The sequence below is a fragment of the Egretta garzetta genome, unplaced genomic scaffold, assembly GCF_000687185.1.
Source record: "Egretta garzetta isolate BGI_Z169 unplaced genomic scaffold, ASM68718v1 scaffold42, whole genome shotgun sequence".
NCBI lineage: Eukaryota > Metazoa > Chordata > Aves > Pelecaniformes > Ardeidae > Egretta > Egretta garzetta.
This window is the reverse complement of record NW_009258782.1, coordinates 88827-105257: the sequence shown is the minus strand read 5'-3', so window position 1 is coordinate 105257 and position 16431 is coordinate 88827. Positions and strand designations below refer to the sequence as shown.

At 46.4% G+C, this 16431-nt stretch overlaps 1 protein-coding gene across 6 annotated transcripts in view; it reads left to right on the top strand.

Annotated features, from left to right (window-relative positions):
• Positions 1-16431, top strand: part of AXIN1 (axin 1) — a 91728-nt gene that overhangs the window by 47242 nt on the left and 28055 nt on the right. For all 6 annotated transcript variants that reach the window (XM_035889148.1, XM_035889144.1, XM_035889147.1 and 3 more), the window contains 2 exons: positions 7750-7890; positions 14851-14947. In XM_035889148.1, coding sequence (XP_035745041.1) covers positions 7750-7890; positions 14851-14947 — 238 coding nt within the window. The remainder of the gene's footprint in view (positions 1-7749; positions 7891-14850; positions 14948-16431) is intronic.

Genomic DNA, 16431 nt, shown 5'->3' with positions numbered 1-16431 from the left:
AGGGTCAAGGTCCTCTCACTGCATTTGGGATACATTTTAATGTCAGTCACAAATTTAATTATTAAGGCAACTTTTTCTGGCAACTTGTGTGGATGTTCAGCACATCCCTGTGCAAGCTTGATTCTGTCCCTTCCAATAAAATATGAAAACTACTTTTTCTCTTACGGAATGTCATCTGACAAAGGCCATGGTGTGGAGGTGAGTGTGGCTTGTGGGTGGGAGCAGTGTGCCCTGCATATCCAAAATGCACGCAGGAGATGCTGGTTTTGCCCTGGGTTTGTGGCATCTTAAGTCACTACAGAGGCTTTTGAATGACTGATGGAGCCAGGCTGCTCCAAAGCGCTAAGGCTCCTGTTCACCCACAATTAATGCAGTCAAATGGCCATTACACTTTATAGAAAATTTCCCTCTTTAAGGCCAACCTTTGATAATGGATAAGGATTCATATTAATGTTGTCATTTAAAAAAAAAAAAAAAAAAAAAACCAAAAAAAACCTGTGTTGTGGTGTAGATTCAGACTAATATGTTGAAATGAGTCTTAAGCAAATACTGGTTATTGTTACACACAATACAAATTAAATATTCTGTGACGTTTGCTTTATTTCAGGAAGGTGATCCAAGCGTCCTGTTAATTGATGTGCAGACATTGCGTTGCTCATTTTTTCTCTTTAATTCATTTCTTTTGCACTGAGCTATTAAATAAATGAGGGGTTTGGTCATCTTCTCGGGAGGATGCGCATTGCTTTTAGGAAGGGCTTGACTTTGTTGTGAGGCAAAACTGGATTTTTACAGTTTTGATTTTAAATCTGTAAGTAGTGGACAAAATACAGTATTACATTGGGGTGATGAATGAGCACAGCCTTGCCTCTGTTGGGAAGGAGGATCTGGGAGGGCTTATCTGTAGGTGCAGAGTCAGATGAAATATTGAGGGACTCGTTCTGCAGTTTCCTTGGAACACAGCGGTTGCATCCTGTTGTCTGAAAGCCTTTCCTAAGAAGGTTAGGGTGGCGATAGGGAAATACAGCCGCAATATTTAGCCCATCAAGGCTTTATTTGCCTCCTAAGGCAAACAAATTATTTCCTGTATTTTAGCTTCCTTCCTAGAGTCTGACAAATTGTAACTCACTTTTCTCATCCACCTTGCTGTATCCTATGATCTAAATTACTGGTTTTAGTGAATGTGCCTTCTGTTCCTTAGTCCTGCCTGAGAAGTAGCATGTCCTTGGTAAATGCAAAGGAGTGAGAAATTGGAAACTCAGGCTGGTAGATCTTGGGTTTAGCTTTTGTAAGTGTGCTTTAATGCTTCACAATAATTACTGAAGCTCCCCATAAAATAATCTCCGCGCACTCCTAAAATGGAATTGAATGCCTTGGAATAAAAGAGAAGAGGAGCCCTTATCTGTACTTTTCGTTAAGTTTTTATTTATTTCCCTTCTTCCTCCAGCGTAGGAGGATGAATAAGCGCGGAAGAAGATTTTTTTTTTTTTTTCATCAGCTTTTAAAAGCCAGACTGTAATCATAAATTCCCTGATAGCTGGAGCATGCAGAAGTCGTCTTTAAGCCTACAAGTGACAGGCTGCTGTTGCTTTTCAAACTTCAGATTTCATTTTTTTTCTGAGACACAACTTTGATCTGGTGCCTTTGTAATGCTCTGCAGAGCGCTGGGGCCGCTGCGCTCGCCGGCTGCAGGGCTGGAAGTGAACTTTCTTGGCGAGAGCCATCTGGAGACCTCAAAGAACAGATTAACTTGCCCAGAATTGATGTGATCTTTCAAGAAGCTGCCCTTGCCTAGAACGCATGTGACATTGGCAGTGATAAAGTTGAGATGCACAGCAGTGTCTGAGCACCCGCAGTAATTGGGAAGAGTTTTAAGTGGAGCAACCCTGAGGATTTGCAATCAAATTATCAGCTCAATCCCCAATTTTAACCTCTCGAGCAGACTTTGTGTCTTTAGTGCAGGTTAAATCCAGTCAGGAGTAAAGGTTTTCAGCTTTGCATCTTCATAGGCATTTTTGTCTTAGCCCCAAAACATACCCGTGATGATGTGTTGGGGAAAGCTGTGAATGCTTTGGGACATTTCTCCCAAATGGAGAATATATAACCAGTACGGCGCAACTTTTGCGATGGTTGTTGGTACCATGGATTGGAAACCGAGACTTTTCTGTTCAGGTGGTAGATTAATGTAATCCTGTAAATCAGACTTCTTGGTGAGCGCTGTTCCAATCTCTCATTTAAAGGTGACTCTGCTGCTCGGACACTGTTGTCAGCACGTGCTGTTTAAATATGCTGAGGGGATTTGCTTCGGCTCGTACAGCGTAAGCTAACAGGCGCACCTTTTAATTTGATTGGTTGTGATAATGAAATGTGGTATTGCGTGAGGGATGTGACAGTCACCCGCTTGCTGGTAAATGTAAGTATGGAAGCAAGAGAGCTCTGATCGTGTCCAGCCAGCCGGAGACTCAGCGAGCTGTCATTTTGAAAGATGCTTTTTTTCTTGGGTGGAAGTGCGTACATTTTTAAATGGAAAATTTAATATTTCACACTGAATAAAAGGGAGATATTAAAATAATGAGCTGGAAGGATGTCTGAGCATTAAACTGCGTCCTCTCAATCACACAGACAAAATGGCCAGAGACACCAAATAAGTGGAGGGCTTAGTTCTGGTTTTCTCCTGGAAATGTAATTCTGGAAATGGTCACCTTTAAAAACACAGGATTATAAAAGTTTAAACTAAGGTGTCAGAAGTTGGTGTGAAAAAGCAGGGTGGGAGCACAGAGGTTTGGTGACTGGGTCTCGTTGAGTTGCAGCCCTGCTCTGGTCTCTGGGCACCATCCCTCATCTCAAGCATGGCCCACCAAAAGAGGAAGGGAGGAGCCGTGTCCTGCCGCGAGACTCCTCGCTGCCGTGGGAGCCACAGGGAGGGTGCCACAGCTGCGGCAAGAGATCCCAAGTCTCTGCAGAGCCTGTTTTGGGGTGTCCTTCCTTGGGATTTAACCCCAGCCCCACTTCCCTTCAGCTCAGAGCTTTCCAAGGCAACTCGTGAAGTTTTGGGTGATTATCAGCTGCCTCGTGGCTCAAGCTGTCTAAAAAATGGGATTTATCCCATGTTAAAAATGAGCCATTCACCCAAAACCATGGTGACCAAAGGTTTGGAGTATGTCATGGGAGGAAATCTTCTAGAAGCACTGTTTAGGGGGAACAAGTAGGCAAATGCGTTGGTGTTTTGTGGTTGTCAGCTTCACAAGTCTTTATCTCTTAGGTTTACTGATGTAGTGTCTCAAGCAGACGCTTCCTTGGTCGTGCAGGGGTTTGGAGGTGCCTTGCCATGCCACCAGGATGTTGGGGGGGCACTCGTCAGGGTCGGGCAGGTGGGGGACCATTGCAAGAGGACTGCCAGCCTGCCTGGTTTCCATCACGAGCACAATTCTTTTGTGTTAAAATTTTCTTCCAGAAAAGGTCAGTGTCATAAAACTTCAGTGCTAGAGCTGGAGGAGATGGTACCAATGAAAACTGATGCATCCGACCACCTTCCCTGTTAGACTGGGAGCTGCTCCAGCCAGGCTGGCTCACTTGGGAAGACCATATCTCACAGACCTGCCAATAGAGTGTTGTGCAATTTATTCCCTCCAGTGAAAATTTAAATTCTACAGAAATTAGTTGCCTATAGGTCTTTCACTTCCAAGGAAGTTTCCTTCTTACCTTAGTTTTTTTTTTTTCCGTGCTTGATGAAGAACATCAATGAAGGAGGTGCCTAACTGTTGAGAACTGGAATGCCGTGTGGATTTGGGTTTGCAGGGAGGATCTGTGAGATCTTTCTCCCACTGTGGATTCTGAAGGTGATACCATGCTTCCCCAGAGCGTGCTCTTTTTGCAAAGAGCAGCATGTTTGACAAAAATTGGGGACTTTGCGTCTTTGATTTAAAATTGAAATACCCATCAGTAGGGAGCCGTGTGAAGGAGACTGGGGATCCCAGGCTGGAAGGAGAAGGATGCCCTTAGGGACTTGTGGTGCAGTGGCAACTCCAAGAGGGGGCAAGAGGACCGAAGAGGACCTCACCTCTCTTCTCACTTACATTGAAGCTCCAAGGTCTGACGGTGCTAATGTTTAGAGTGCTGTGTGCTAGTCGTGGTTGGAGAAGCAGGAGGTTTGGGGATGGGATGCAGCCAACACATGCAAAATAAACTCTGAACAGGTAGAAGGAAAGCCCTAAGGAGATGCCTGCTGGTTTTTCTACAACAGTTTTGGCCCATGTCAGCATTACCAGAATTGATGGGGATCAGTGGAGGGCTTTATGCAAAGAAAAGGCAGCTGGTCAGGTTGACTTGGGTCGCTATGATCTCTATTATAATTGTTCCCTATGTGATTGTTTTGAGGGTTGAGCAACCTAGGGTTGCGGAAGAGACGTGCAGCTTTATTTCTGCAATGTGTGAAATGTGCTGTGTTTGTTTCAAAACCGTTCATTGCTCATTCCATCAAAAAAAAAAAAACAAACCCCCAAACCCAAAACAACATTCTGGAAGTCTGCAGGAATTTTTGTGAAGTCTAACTTTAAATGCTCACCTTTCCTTTTATCGCCCTTATCAGCACATAGAGCTCGGTATGTGAAGTTTTTAGCTGACATTTCAAATCGCTCTGAGTGTGCCTGTATCCCTTTTAAAGCAGCCTCCCCTCCCAGATCAGAAGTGACCAGGGTTTTTTGTTAGACTCCATGTTCCTTTAATGTTTTCCTCCTAATAGATGTTGAAAGCGTTTTTCAGAGGCACGGCACAAACCATTCAAATAGTGATACGAGCCAGCTGAAGAGAGTTGTCAGGGAGAGGGAACATTAGGAGAAGGATTGAATACAGATGGATTCCTCAAAAGTAATGTAACCTGTTATGATTGCTTTGAAATCCTATACCCTTTCCATCTACTTACGCTTACCAAAAGTTTACATTTGCATTGATGTATTAGAGGCAGAGCTAAAATGGAAGTAATCCCTGTTGTATACATGCTTAAGTGTGTAATTTTAGCTAAATACAACCGTTGTGACCAAACTCTTGCCTGCATCCTCAGTGGGAAGCCCACAGCCGTGGAGTGCTGCAGGAGAGCCCGTCCATCCTGACTCCTCCGGAGAGGCCAGGGACCACCCAGCACCCATCTGCTTGCTCTTGGTTCCTTCAGCCATCTCAGCTCCGTACCCGAGGAACTCTTCAGATGCTCTCTGCTGCTCTGTATCAGCAGATACAAAGGAGAAATGGATTGATCTGTACACTTTATAGGATAGTGCTTTCTTAATACACTGCTAGAATAATCCATTCCTCTTCCAGAGAGTCCTGGCAGAAGGTCCGCAAGAAGTTGGTGCTCTATTTTAATTGGGTTATCCAAAAAGCATCCTTCTCTTTGCCCGCAGGGAAGGCCTGAGTTATCCGTTATTCCTGCCTCAATTTAAGAGGTTGTATCAGCCTCCGTCACGCAACTGTCATACCCAATTTGACAGGAGGGTTGCACCGCACAGCGCTCCTTTAATGTTCAGAACTGACCATTATGCAAGGGGAGAACTGGAGAAGGCAGGCTGGCAAGGTTTTCACTTACTATACCTTGCTTTTTAGGGTGAACTTGTTCAAATTATTTCCAGCCTTAAATATTTGCCCTAGAAAGCTGTTCTGAAATCTGATGGAATGTAGAAATGAGGTTGCTCCAGTGCACATTTACAGTGACGGACAGAAAGTTTGTGCGCTAGGTGACGTCCATGGTGGGTTGCCATCCCACGGTGCCTGTCAGTGTTCGTACCCAACTGACTCAGTACTGCACCCGAGCGTGGAGAAACCTCACAAGGCTCCCTTTGCCATCGACCATTGTGAAAAACCTCAGCTGACTCAGTTTTGGATGCTCTTTGCACCACTCTGCAACTACACAGGGCTTCCGAGGCGGAGGAGAAATAGCTTGGCGTTTTTGTTGGTTTGTGGCAAGCAAAATATTAGTTTTCTCTTTGTGAGAATAGGAGGGTAATGTGTTTCTAACTGACCCCATAACGGGCCTACAACAATACAATTTTTCATAGTGATCAGCAAACATCCATGACCCCTTGTATTACAAGGAAAATTGTCCAGTTCTGTGTCTAGGAGCAGAAGGGCATGGTGAATAGGAGCTATATGAGTGGTGTGCTAGCCGAAGGCTATAGCCCTGTCAAATTCAGGTTTGAAAATACTTGGGTAGTGCTTCCATCCTTGTACAGAGTACCATATTGTCCATAAATCATTCTGAAGACCTCGTTGTCTGCTAGTCCCAGTTCATGCAATGGCTATCCTGTGTTCCTGCTCGGTGCAAATATGCGGAAACTGCCAACTTTTCCCTTTGATGGTGTCTTCCTCGCCTCCGGTCCTTCCATCTGTGTGTTTCTCATGGTTTTCCGTGTCTTATCTAAATGTAAACTCATCAGGGCAGGGACTGTTTTCTGTTGTCTGTAGGACTTTGACCACTGCAGTACAGCCAGAAAAGCTTTTCGCAGTAGAACGGGGAAGCACAAATTTCATGATGTGTCCCCCACGGAGGTGTTTGCTCAAGGTCCATTACAAACCGCATCAACTAGGTGCCGGTTACTGAGTTACTAAATAAAAGATTATGCTGATGAGCTTTCTGATTTGAATGAAAACTGGTTTTCAGAGCTGGTAACAGAGCTTGGAAAAGCCAGGGGTTTATCAACTTCAGGGTATCTTACAAACACTGCTCTTCATGCAGAGGGGTAGGCAGGGAGAAGGGGGGATTAAATGATGCTGTGTTGGTGTGAACGTTTCAGCTTGTTCCTCCTTCTGGCAAATTGCAAAAGGACTCACAGTGGCGAGGAGATGCCTGCCTGGCCTGACCGTCCTGCGGTGCAGCAGAGCCGGAGGCGGGTTGGCAGCCGTAGCTCTTCTACGCCAGCGGCAGAGTCCGTGTGAAGGAGCTGCTTGCCTCCGTGTCTCACCGGCTGCTTCACCGTTAATGCAGGTCTCCTCCTGAGCAAGGAACTCGCTTCCTAAGTTAGCTCACGCAGGCTCTTCTCTTCTACCATTTTATTTAAGAGAAGGTCGGCCTGCTCGCACGTGTACTTGAATAACCTGTCTGCAGGACAAGGCATGTGGTTGTGTGACAAAGTAGCCTCCATAGATCCATGGCCAGATTGTCTGTCGGAAAAGCCGTTGTGATTAGATGGTTCTGCCTGGTGGAATTTGCAAGTGTTTGAGGTACCCGAGTGTGACATTCGAGGTCGGCTTTAGGTACTGCGTTGTAAGCCACAGCCATTTCTTGTTTTGCCTCCCTACCTTGGCAAACATGTTGGAGTAAAGTAAAGAGGGGTGTAAAAGCAAGCACAGAATGGGTGAGCCGTCCTACACATCCCTCACAGTCCGAAGAGTAGAAGGAAGCCTGATTTGACTAAGAAAAGTACTGTCTCGTTATCTAGGTATTGCTTTTAGATGTCCTGCCTTGCTCATAGGATGACAACGCTAAGCAGTTAGCCAATGGACACTAAATCCAGATGGGAACTGGACTTCTTCCATATAGTCTTGCTCCCTCTCTTCTTCAACTCTAATACTGTCACCTTCATTACTCCATGAATTCCCTTTTTGCTCCCAGTTATGAGTCAAATTGTTCATGGTTCTATCAGTACAGCTTAGTCTGCAGCCTGTCACTGCCGCTGGGGCTCCAGGCAGAGCCCTTCTGCCCAGTGATGCAGAGCATGGTCAAGGTTGCATCCTTCTAATTTGACTCTCTCATTTTTCTTGCAGGCATGGGGCGTGGAGAGAGCCTGTTAACCCTTACTATGTCAACACGGGCTACGCTTTGGCACCAGCGACCAGTGCCAACGACAGCGAGCAGCAGAGCATGTCCAGTGATGCCGATACGATGTCGCTGACAGACAGCAGTGTGTAAGTAACTCCAATCTGCTGGGACCACAGGGGTTTTGTTTCTTTAGCAGCGGTGCTGCTGTTGTGTTGGTCTGGGGGAGGCTTTGCCACTGTGAATATCTGACTAGACCAAGGTCATGATCATTCTCGCTTTCTTTTCAAGCAGGATCGTTTTGTCACTGTGCAGGCTACTCAGCCTTGCCGGTCTTGGGAACATTTGCAACATCAAATGATTTGAGTGAACTAAAATGATGCTCGGTTGGAGTTCCTGCAATGTTTCTTGCCAGGTGCAAGAAATATTGGAAATGTTGGATGGCTTTGTAGTAAGCAATTTGAGATGTAGTATCTTCTGAATGTCAGATGGAGCTTTCTACTTGCCTGGGTACTTCTCCTCTGGACGTTTTTTGCTGCCAGGCTGTGCTCAGTCTGTGGTTGCTCTTCAGTAGGATCGGTGACTGACCAGTTCTCATTTATGTCTGGTGACCACAGTGCTTTAACATAACTTGTACCAATAAGCCCCCACCAAATCTTTTTTGCTTTTTTTCTAGTTCCTATCTCCCTGACAGCGCCCTGTATCTCACCCATGAGATACCTTCCTTAAAGATGCGCTGCAACGGGAGAAAAAAGGGGTTATGAGATTTTGTCGTGACTGCATCTCTGTGTTGGAAAGAAAGGATTTGGGGGAAAATATTCAGTGTTTGGTCTGGTTTTTAGTAGTGCAAATGCAAAGTGTCTTTATGTAGAGCAGAAACCCTTTGATTCTTCAAGCGAAAGATGACAGGTTTACAGAATTAGGAGAGGGTTTTATTAACGGCAGCGCTGTAAACACAAAGTCCTCCAAGAGGCTCGTTTAGTGTCAGTGTGAATGTCAGGAGCTGTCAGACCTTGTTGGAGAAACTTTCCAGCCTTTGTCGCGGCTGTTGTTAATGGGTGCTGCAACAGTTCCCCACCTGCCCTCCGCTAGCACAGTGATCTGGTGAATGGGCGACGTGGTACGGGGGCTCCTGCGCCTCCTGCGCTGGCTCTATGTGAGCCAGCAGCGTCCTTGTCTCTGGCTTTGTGGAAGCTTGGGGCCATTTAGGAGCAGCTATTGAGTCCGCTCCGCTCACCGCCATCAGCTCCTCGCACCTTATCCACGTCACATTGCAAAATGGAGGAGGCAGACAGACCTTTGGCCAAAGGAGCGTGGGAGGCAGAGGATGCTCCTGGGACAGAAAGCTGTAGAGGACTGCTAATTAAAGGCTCGGTTTGATACAAATCCAGCTGCTCTGCCACATCCTTCTGCGATTCTTCATATTCATCAATTCATATGGAGGAGTACTCTGAAGCTAGCAGGGGTCATGTAACTTCTTGTTATCAGGAGAGGCAGATGTAAGAACTCTTCAGAATTAATTAGCTTTTAGCACTTCCTTTTCCACTGGTCCAGCGGGCTCATGGGATTGCACTGATGGTTATACCTGCGATAAGTTGTGATCATTTATGCCAGAGTTCTTCACCCTCCTAATTTTTATTTCAGTTGCCATAATTGATTTCTTTCACAGGCAGAATAATTTGTGTTTGACCATCCTATGCATTCTTTATTCTTTGCTCCTCTTTCCTTTAGGCATTTTATCCCTTCTACACCCACCATAGGCTGCTTCTATGACTCTAATTACCACTGATTCGTGCGCTGCCTTCCGCTAATAACTAGCCCAGTCTTAGTGATTCATTTTAAGTAAGTCTCAAAAATCATAAGGGTAAACCTGTGATCTTTCTTTCTGTGCATCTCAGACTGGACGCACGCAGATTGATCCCCAAACTGGGATTCTGGACGTACAGCCTTGACCTTTGGCTTACAAAAGACTCTGTCTGCTTTCAACACTTGCTCTTCATTACGTCCTTTAAAACTCCAGTACCAGGTTTTGTTCGTTTTTTACATGGCATTGCTGAACCTATCTGCCTCCTGAGTTTCAAAGGAATTTTTGCAGAATTGCTCAAGGCAGCAAAAATGAAGAACAACCAGACGCAAGTTAAAGAAGGGACTCCTGCTGCTTGACAAGACTTGCATGTCTCGGTGCTTTGAATTTAGGCCGCCTCTAAGGAAAATGCCAATAAAAGCTTCGTTTGCTGATGAGTGAGGTTCTTCCCTGTGTCTGCTGTTTACATATAGCAGTCAAGCTCAATGGTGAAGAAATCTAGCTACTGCTCCGAGGCCGTGCGTGAACGGGGTGTTATCCCGAGGCAGAAACCTCCCTGACCCTCTATCAGAGGAGAATGTGTCCGGACAATCAGGATGCAAACACCAGCTAATTGAGAAGTGCTAATAAACGGGGAAAGCAGGCGGGTGCACAGAGCGTATGCCTTGAGGCAAGGTGTGCTCTTCCAGTGTTGGCCAACTCAAGTCGGTGGAAAAAGCAGACCCACAGAGCAGTTATTTGTATCTGATGTCTTGCAGTTGTCACCAGCTCCCGTCCAAGCTTTGATATTGTACTGATCATGGCAAAGCAGGGTTTGGACATGGCTTGCATGCACAGCTCATCCATGCAAAGCTGCTAGCAAAGACCTGGGTGATGCTCTGGCTGTCTGACCTCCTGAGCTGGGGTGAAGGGAGGCAGGCACAGGCTTTTTGGGAGCGCCCGGCTCACCTAAGTGTTTTTAAAAGTCATTTCTGTGGTACCAGCTATAAGCACACTTGCCTAGAAGACAAACTTTAAACAGGATGTCTTTCCAAGCACTGGTAAATATTATTGTAATGGGTTGAATTTATATAACAAATATGTTATCAGTCCCTGTTGTTGGAGGAGTTTGCTTTTTGAGTGGCTTAAAAAACATTGCTCTTAAATGCCTGCGCTCCACTGATTATTTTTCAGTCTTCCTGTGTCATACGAATTCCTCTGCCCTTGTAGGCAAAACAGCTCCGGTCCTCTCTGCTGAAACCTGTTTTTATAATCGTCACGGCAGCTGTGTTGTTTTAGCTGGTTTATGCGGAGGCAAGGTCTGGAGAGGACACGGTGAAAGGCTCCGGCGAGCGCTGGCACGGCAAGCGTGCTGTGGCCGCAGGTGGGGCTGAGTCGCTCGCTGCTGGTGTTCGGTGCTGGGTCGGGGTTTTGGGGCTCTGCCTCACCCCGAGCTGCTTGGGGGCTGCCCCAGGATTGCAGCGGCATTTACACTGCAGTCCTGAACTGCTCTCGCTGTCTCAGATAACCCCGCATACGGATAGCGTCTTTCCCAAGCCGTGGAGATGGCCTCTGGGTGGGAGGGGTTGTCACAACAGAGACACTCAAGGGAAATTAAGGCAAATCTAGGTAGGAAGGCAACAGGCAGAAGCTGAATGCATTAAATCACCATGTGATATTCCAGTTCAGACACAGAAATGCCTTAGGTCCATATCTTTCTTCTCTTTATTTCTGCAGGAACTTAGATGGGTAAACAAGAAGTATGTCTAGAGGTAATGTCTAGCCCAGTGTTGGGGTCCAACTAAACAACAATACTCCTTCCTCTGGGTCTTATCATGTGTCCGGGCTTATCGTGGTTGAGAGATGAGCTTTGCCTTCCCTTGGGCGCTTGGGAAGTCCTTGGTGCTTGGGTGGGGCCCAGCTCCAAGCTTTGCCGGAGGGATGCTTGCTCTTCCCCAATTCCAGTTGAACCTGCCCCAGACATAAGGATGGCCATTCCCTGGAGCAAAGGGGTTTAGGACAGTGGTTACTCCTTCAAAAAACCTTGTAGATTAAATATTACTCCTCAGATGACTGGCCTTTGGCCAAAATGCCTGGCGATTTTCCCATTGCACTTCTTTATGTGAATAAGGTCTCTTGGTGACGGTGGGGCTTTGATAAGAGTAATTGGTAGAAAATATCAGCTTCACCGTGGATTTGCTTCCTGTCTTTCCGACGGCCAGTGATCCAGAATGACCTTGAGTTCTGCTATATTTAAACAAGTTTAACAGCTTTTTAATTTAAAAGATCCTCAATGATGATTTCCAACTTGTTAGGCTTAATGGTTGGGCTTGGAAGCTGTCTACGGAGGAGCAAAGACAGCCCTTGTTAGAAGAGTCCACCTGCAGAGCCACAGCAAAACCTCCCTGCGCACCAGAGGCTCTTGCAGGTTGGTTTGGAGAGGCGAGGAAGCCCCCGCATTTCCCCAGTAGCAAACGAATCGCGTTATCGTTAAATAAACGATAGAAATACTCTTGCTCCCCCCGTTGCATTTCAGCACAGAGCTTTCTGGTGCTAGAGAAAATCACGTGATGAAACAAGGAAAAAACAGTTTGGGAAAGTTTTATTTTAAAAGTAGATGTGCTCTAAAAAAGTTTTGTTTTTTTTTTTTTATATGTATTATTTCTCTATCTATTGAAAATATCTCAAAGCAAGCTACCTGACAAAAGGAAAACAAAGGTACGGTTTTGGTTTTCCTTGCTTTCCCCCCATCTATTGAATAAGGTTTTGTTGGGATAAAATTAAAGTGCTTATCTTTGAATTTGCTTCCTCTGGTTGAGTTGGCACAGTACATTGAACGAAGGAATGTTCCAAGTTCAGAGGTGGCATTGGGGAATCTAGTTAAAATGACATCAAAGGCAGCACAGCGGGGCTGAACATGTGTTTGAAGCCGGATAGATTAGAGGCCATTATCAGCCTTTCGCTACTGTGCTGGGAACAAAAGTCGCTCTTTCCGCTGGGACTGCTGCTGGGGAGAATTAAAAAAAAAAAAAAAAAAAAAAAAAAAAGAAAAGGAAAAAAAAAAAAAGAGAGAAAGAAAGAAAAATTGCACCTTCTAATATAATGCTGCTTTTCCCGCGAATGGCCGGGCAGCTTTAGTGTGCAAGTTGTGTTCTGGCGCTTGGGTTTTGTGCGGCAGTTAAGCTGAGATGTTGTCTATTGACGCCAACCAGCAATAGCTAAAATAATCCCCCAGATTTTATTTTGGTTTTCTGTAAAAATTGCCCGTTGTTTTGTTGCCACCCAGTCTGGAAAAAGCTGCGGCGTGATGCGATGCGACTCTTTAACCGTTGTGACTCTGAAGTTATTTTTCAAATGGAAGTTTGTCATTAAAGAAAATGAAGCCTCCTAATGAAAGCTATCGTAATCGCCTGTCGGTATAGCAACGCTTGGGGAAATTGCTCTGCTCCCCTAATGTGTCACTGCCGGGCGCAGCGGAGGTGATGCTCCCAGACATGCTCTTCCTCCTCCCGCATTACCTGCAGCCGCTAGCCAGAGCTGTAATTAGCCTGGCTAATTTTCTGTTCTCTCATTTGTCTTCCTACTAAAAAGCACTTGTCATTAATCACGGGTTTTGTTTTATTTTATTTTAACGGTGTTTAATTCTGAATGCCTGGGCTACTGCATGAAACTGCATTCTCCTGCTGTGATTTGGTGGCCGTTCTTCCTGCACCCCCATTTCCAGGGAGCCAGCGGGGCAGCAGGCATGATGGAAATGGGAAAGGGAGCTGATGGTGATCATCCTTGCACAGGCTGGTGCTTGTAACTCGGGAGGTTCGCAGGCAAAACACCGTAGTAAATCGTATTTCCCTTGCCAAATGGCATCTCGACTTTAAAAAATCTGCTGGGTAAACTGTTTGGTGTATGTTCTCGAGAAGCAGCTGTGCCTGGCAATTGGGGAGGGGGGTAGCTGCTAAGTACATTTGGCTTGTGCAAACATCTTGTCGTCGTGAGATGCATTGGGACTGGCTCGTTTGCGCTGCTCGGAGTGGTGCAGGGTTGGAAGGAGACAGCACATGTGCATGGAAGTTAGTTGGTGCTTCGGGCAAACCAAATCCATTCATTTCCACCCGTTTCTGTGGCGTTGCACAGCCTTCCCAAGCGGTTACTTTTATTGAATCAGGGAAATGTGTAAAATAAAAAAGGAAAGCTCCAAGTTGCCAAGCTCCAGGCTGGCAGTTCTTTTTGCACTCATTGATTTTTCTCAGAATAACCCAGTGTCACTAGGAGATGTGCCCCGTGTCCTTATCTCGTAACTGGGCTCCACTTAACTCACATTCTCCTCGCCCCCAGGTGTAAGCAGGGCGGTCGCTGTGGTGAGAACAAAAATGCGTTTCCTTTCTTCGCCTGAAGTCATGCTCAACCAGTGATGCTTTGCCATTAGGGGGGCTTAGCGAAGCCTGGTGGCTCTGACCCCCCCCCGAATTCCCATCACAGGGACCCACATGCACCCAGGCCCCCATCTTTGCAGAAGGGCTGCGTGCGGCACCGTCCCACAGCTCACAGCAGAACCACGGACCCGGCTCCCGGTCTGTCAGGTCCAAGGATCATTGCCACCGCTGTCTCCCTCCTCTGCAGGGACCTCTGTCACCAGCTTTTTCAGCAAGGGCGCAAACCCAAGCAGAGCTGGTTCAGTTGGGTGTTCGTCCCTTCCTAACCTTGTCCAGCCTCCCCCGGGATGAGGGCTGGGTTCTTCCACACAGTAACTCCAGTATCAAGCCCATAATTTCAGCCTGAGCTAGAGATGGTCTTAAGAGCAGCGGAGCCTACCCCTTCGCTTTGGTAAGCCATTTGAGAAGTTGTCAGGTTCTCTTAAAAATACGTACCTCATTCCCCGTCTGAGTTCCCCTTGGTGTAGATGCTCACTGAGCTCCCACTTCTCCTCCTCCCCCTCCTAGCCTGCCCTGTGGTTTACTGTGTACATTACAGGCTCTTTTATAGAAAGCAACCAACTATAAAAGGTACCAGGATGCGGTCCAAGTCCCTCTCCCTGCCCTCTGCCTCGGGCAGCGGTCGCAGGAGCCCTGCCTCGCTCTGCTCCTGGCTGATGCCATGTAAGTCCCCCCGGCACCCAGTGCCAGAGCATTGCTGGTGCAGGGACCTGGGAGAGCATCATTCCCCCCACAGATTCCTCTTGCTCTTCTGTGCTCACCCTGGGCAAGAAAAAAGCCTTTCTTAAACGTAAAGGGGTTTCCTACCTGCCACCCTGCGGTGGCAAGGCTTTCATGAACGTCATGTATTAGAGAAAGGCACTAAAGCAGGGCATGTTGTTGTTTTATTCCGGCAGAGATGGGATCCCACCGTACAGACTCCGAAAGCAGCATCGCAGAGAGATGCAAGAAAGTGCCAAAGCAAATGGACGTGTGCCACTACCTCACATTCCTGTAAGTAGCACCATGTCTTTCCCCAGAGGTAAATATGCAAAAAATGTGAGATCTCTAGCACGCAGTTGCTCTGCTTGCTCAAGTTTAACCCCCCCTTAGCTCTGTATTCATTTGAGGATGTTTTAAGATGGAAATACACCATGCTAAGAAAGGGCTTGGTAGCCTTCTGCCAAACTCATCATCCAGGGCTGCCCAAAACGCATAATTTTTCTTAACCGTGCAGTCAGTAGCCGGTTGTTTCTCCCGAAGGAGGATGGAAGCGCTGGCTGCCATCTACCTGCGAGCAGGTTACATGCCCTCGGGCGAGCTGGCAGTGTTTGTGGAAGGTGTAGGAGGCCATTGGACATGGAGGCTGATGTAGCTCTCGGCCAAGGTCGGCTGGGGAGAAATGCAACTGTCCTGGGCGGTATTTCTGCACTGGGCAGCCAAAGGGAGCTGTAAGCTGTTCTCAAGGACTCGGCAAAGCCCACCTGGGGGTACGAGGCAGGAGAGCAAAGAAGGTGCAGGCGTAAGTATTTCATTTGTCTGATACTGTCTTCCCGGTTGCTCCAGGTAAGCAAACAGCTTTGGAAGATAAACATACCTGCCAGGGCTCTGCAGCACCATCTGCAGCTCTGCTTATTATTATTTTCTTTCTGTGAGAAGTTACAGGTGACATTTAATATCTAGCAGGGAATAAAGGTGCTTCTTTCCCCTTTGGACAGCTGGACTCCAGCACAAATCAAATAGGGAGAAAAAAAGCCTCCATCTGCTTTTTCCAGAAGTGCCTTCAAACTTGACGCAGCTGTTCTCATCCTGCCTGCTCAAAGCAGCACAATACCAGCAGAAATAGACCCTTGTTTTAATCTGATTAAAAAAAAAAAAAAAAAAAACACCAAACCACCACTCTTTGTTTTGCCTTTTAAATTAGATTATTTTCCTTAGATTTAAGAGGGTCTCCTGTGCTTTGATCACTGGGTTGACAATAAAAGCCCTGGCTGCGGACGCTCACTCGCCATCCTTGCTCAGTCACCTCTCTTTTCACACAGTTGCTTTCACAGTATGGTCGCTGTTGAAAAGGCTGGCTGGGTGCCTTTTTATTTCACTTGACGCTGTTTTTACTGTAAGCATGGCTTTGTTAGAGTTGAAGTTTGAAAGCTTGGCCTTTATTTTTTGTTGTTGTTGTTGTTGCTGTTCCCCAACAGTGGGAACTACCAAGCGAATATTCTCTGACTTCAAAGCTTGTCAGTGGCTTTACCTTTTGGATAAAAATAATCGTGGCTTTCTGTTGATCGTGTGCACTGGCAATGCCTCGATGAACTGCAGGTTATAAACTCAGAGTGTGGAGCATTAAATATGTATAGTGAGCTCTGCTTTAACGAACTTCCATCTGCCAAACATTTCTTTTGTTGAACTGAATAAGTGTCATTCCAGCAGCAGTTCCTTGCAGGCTAATTAGTTTTACTTAGCATTAAAATTTATCGACCTTTTTGGAAACGAGTTAA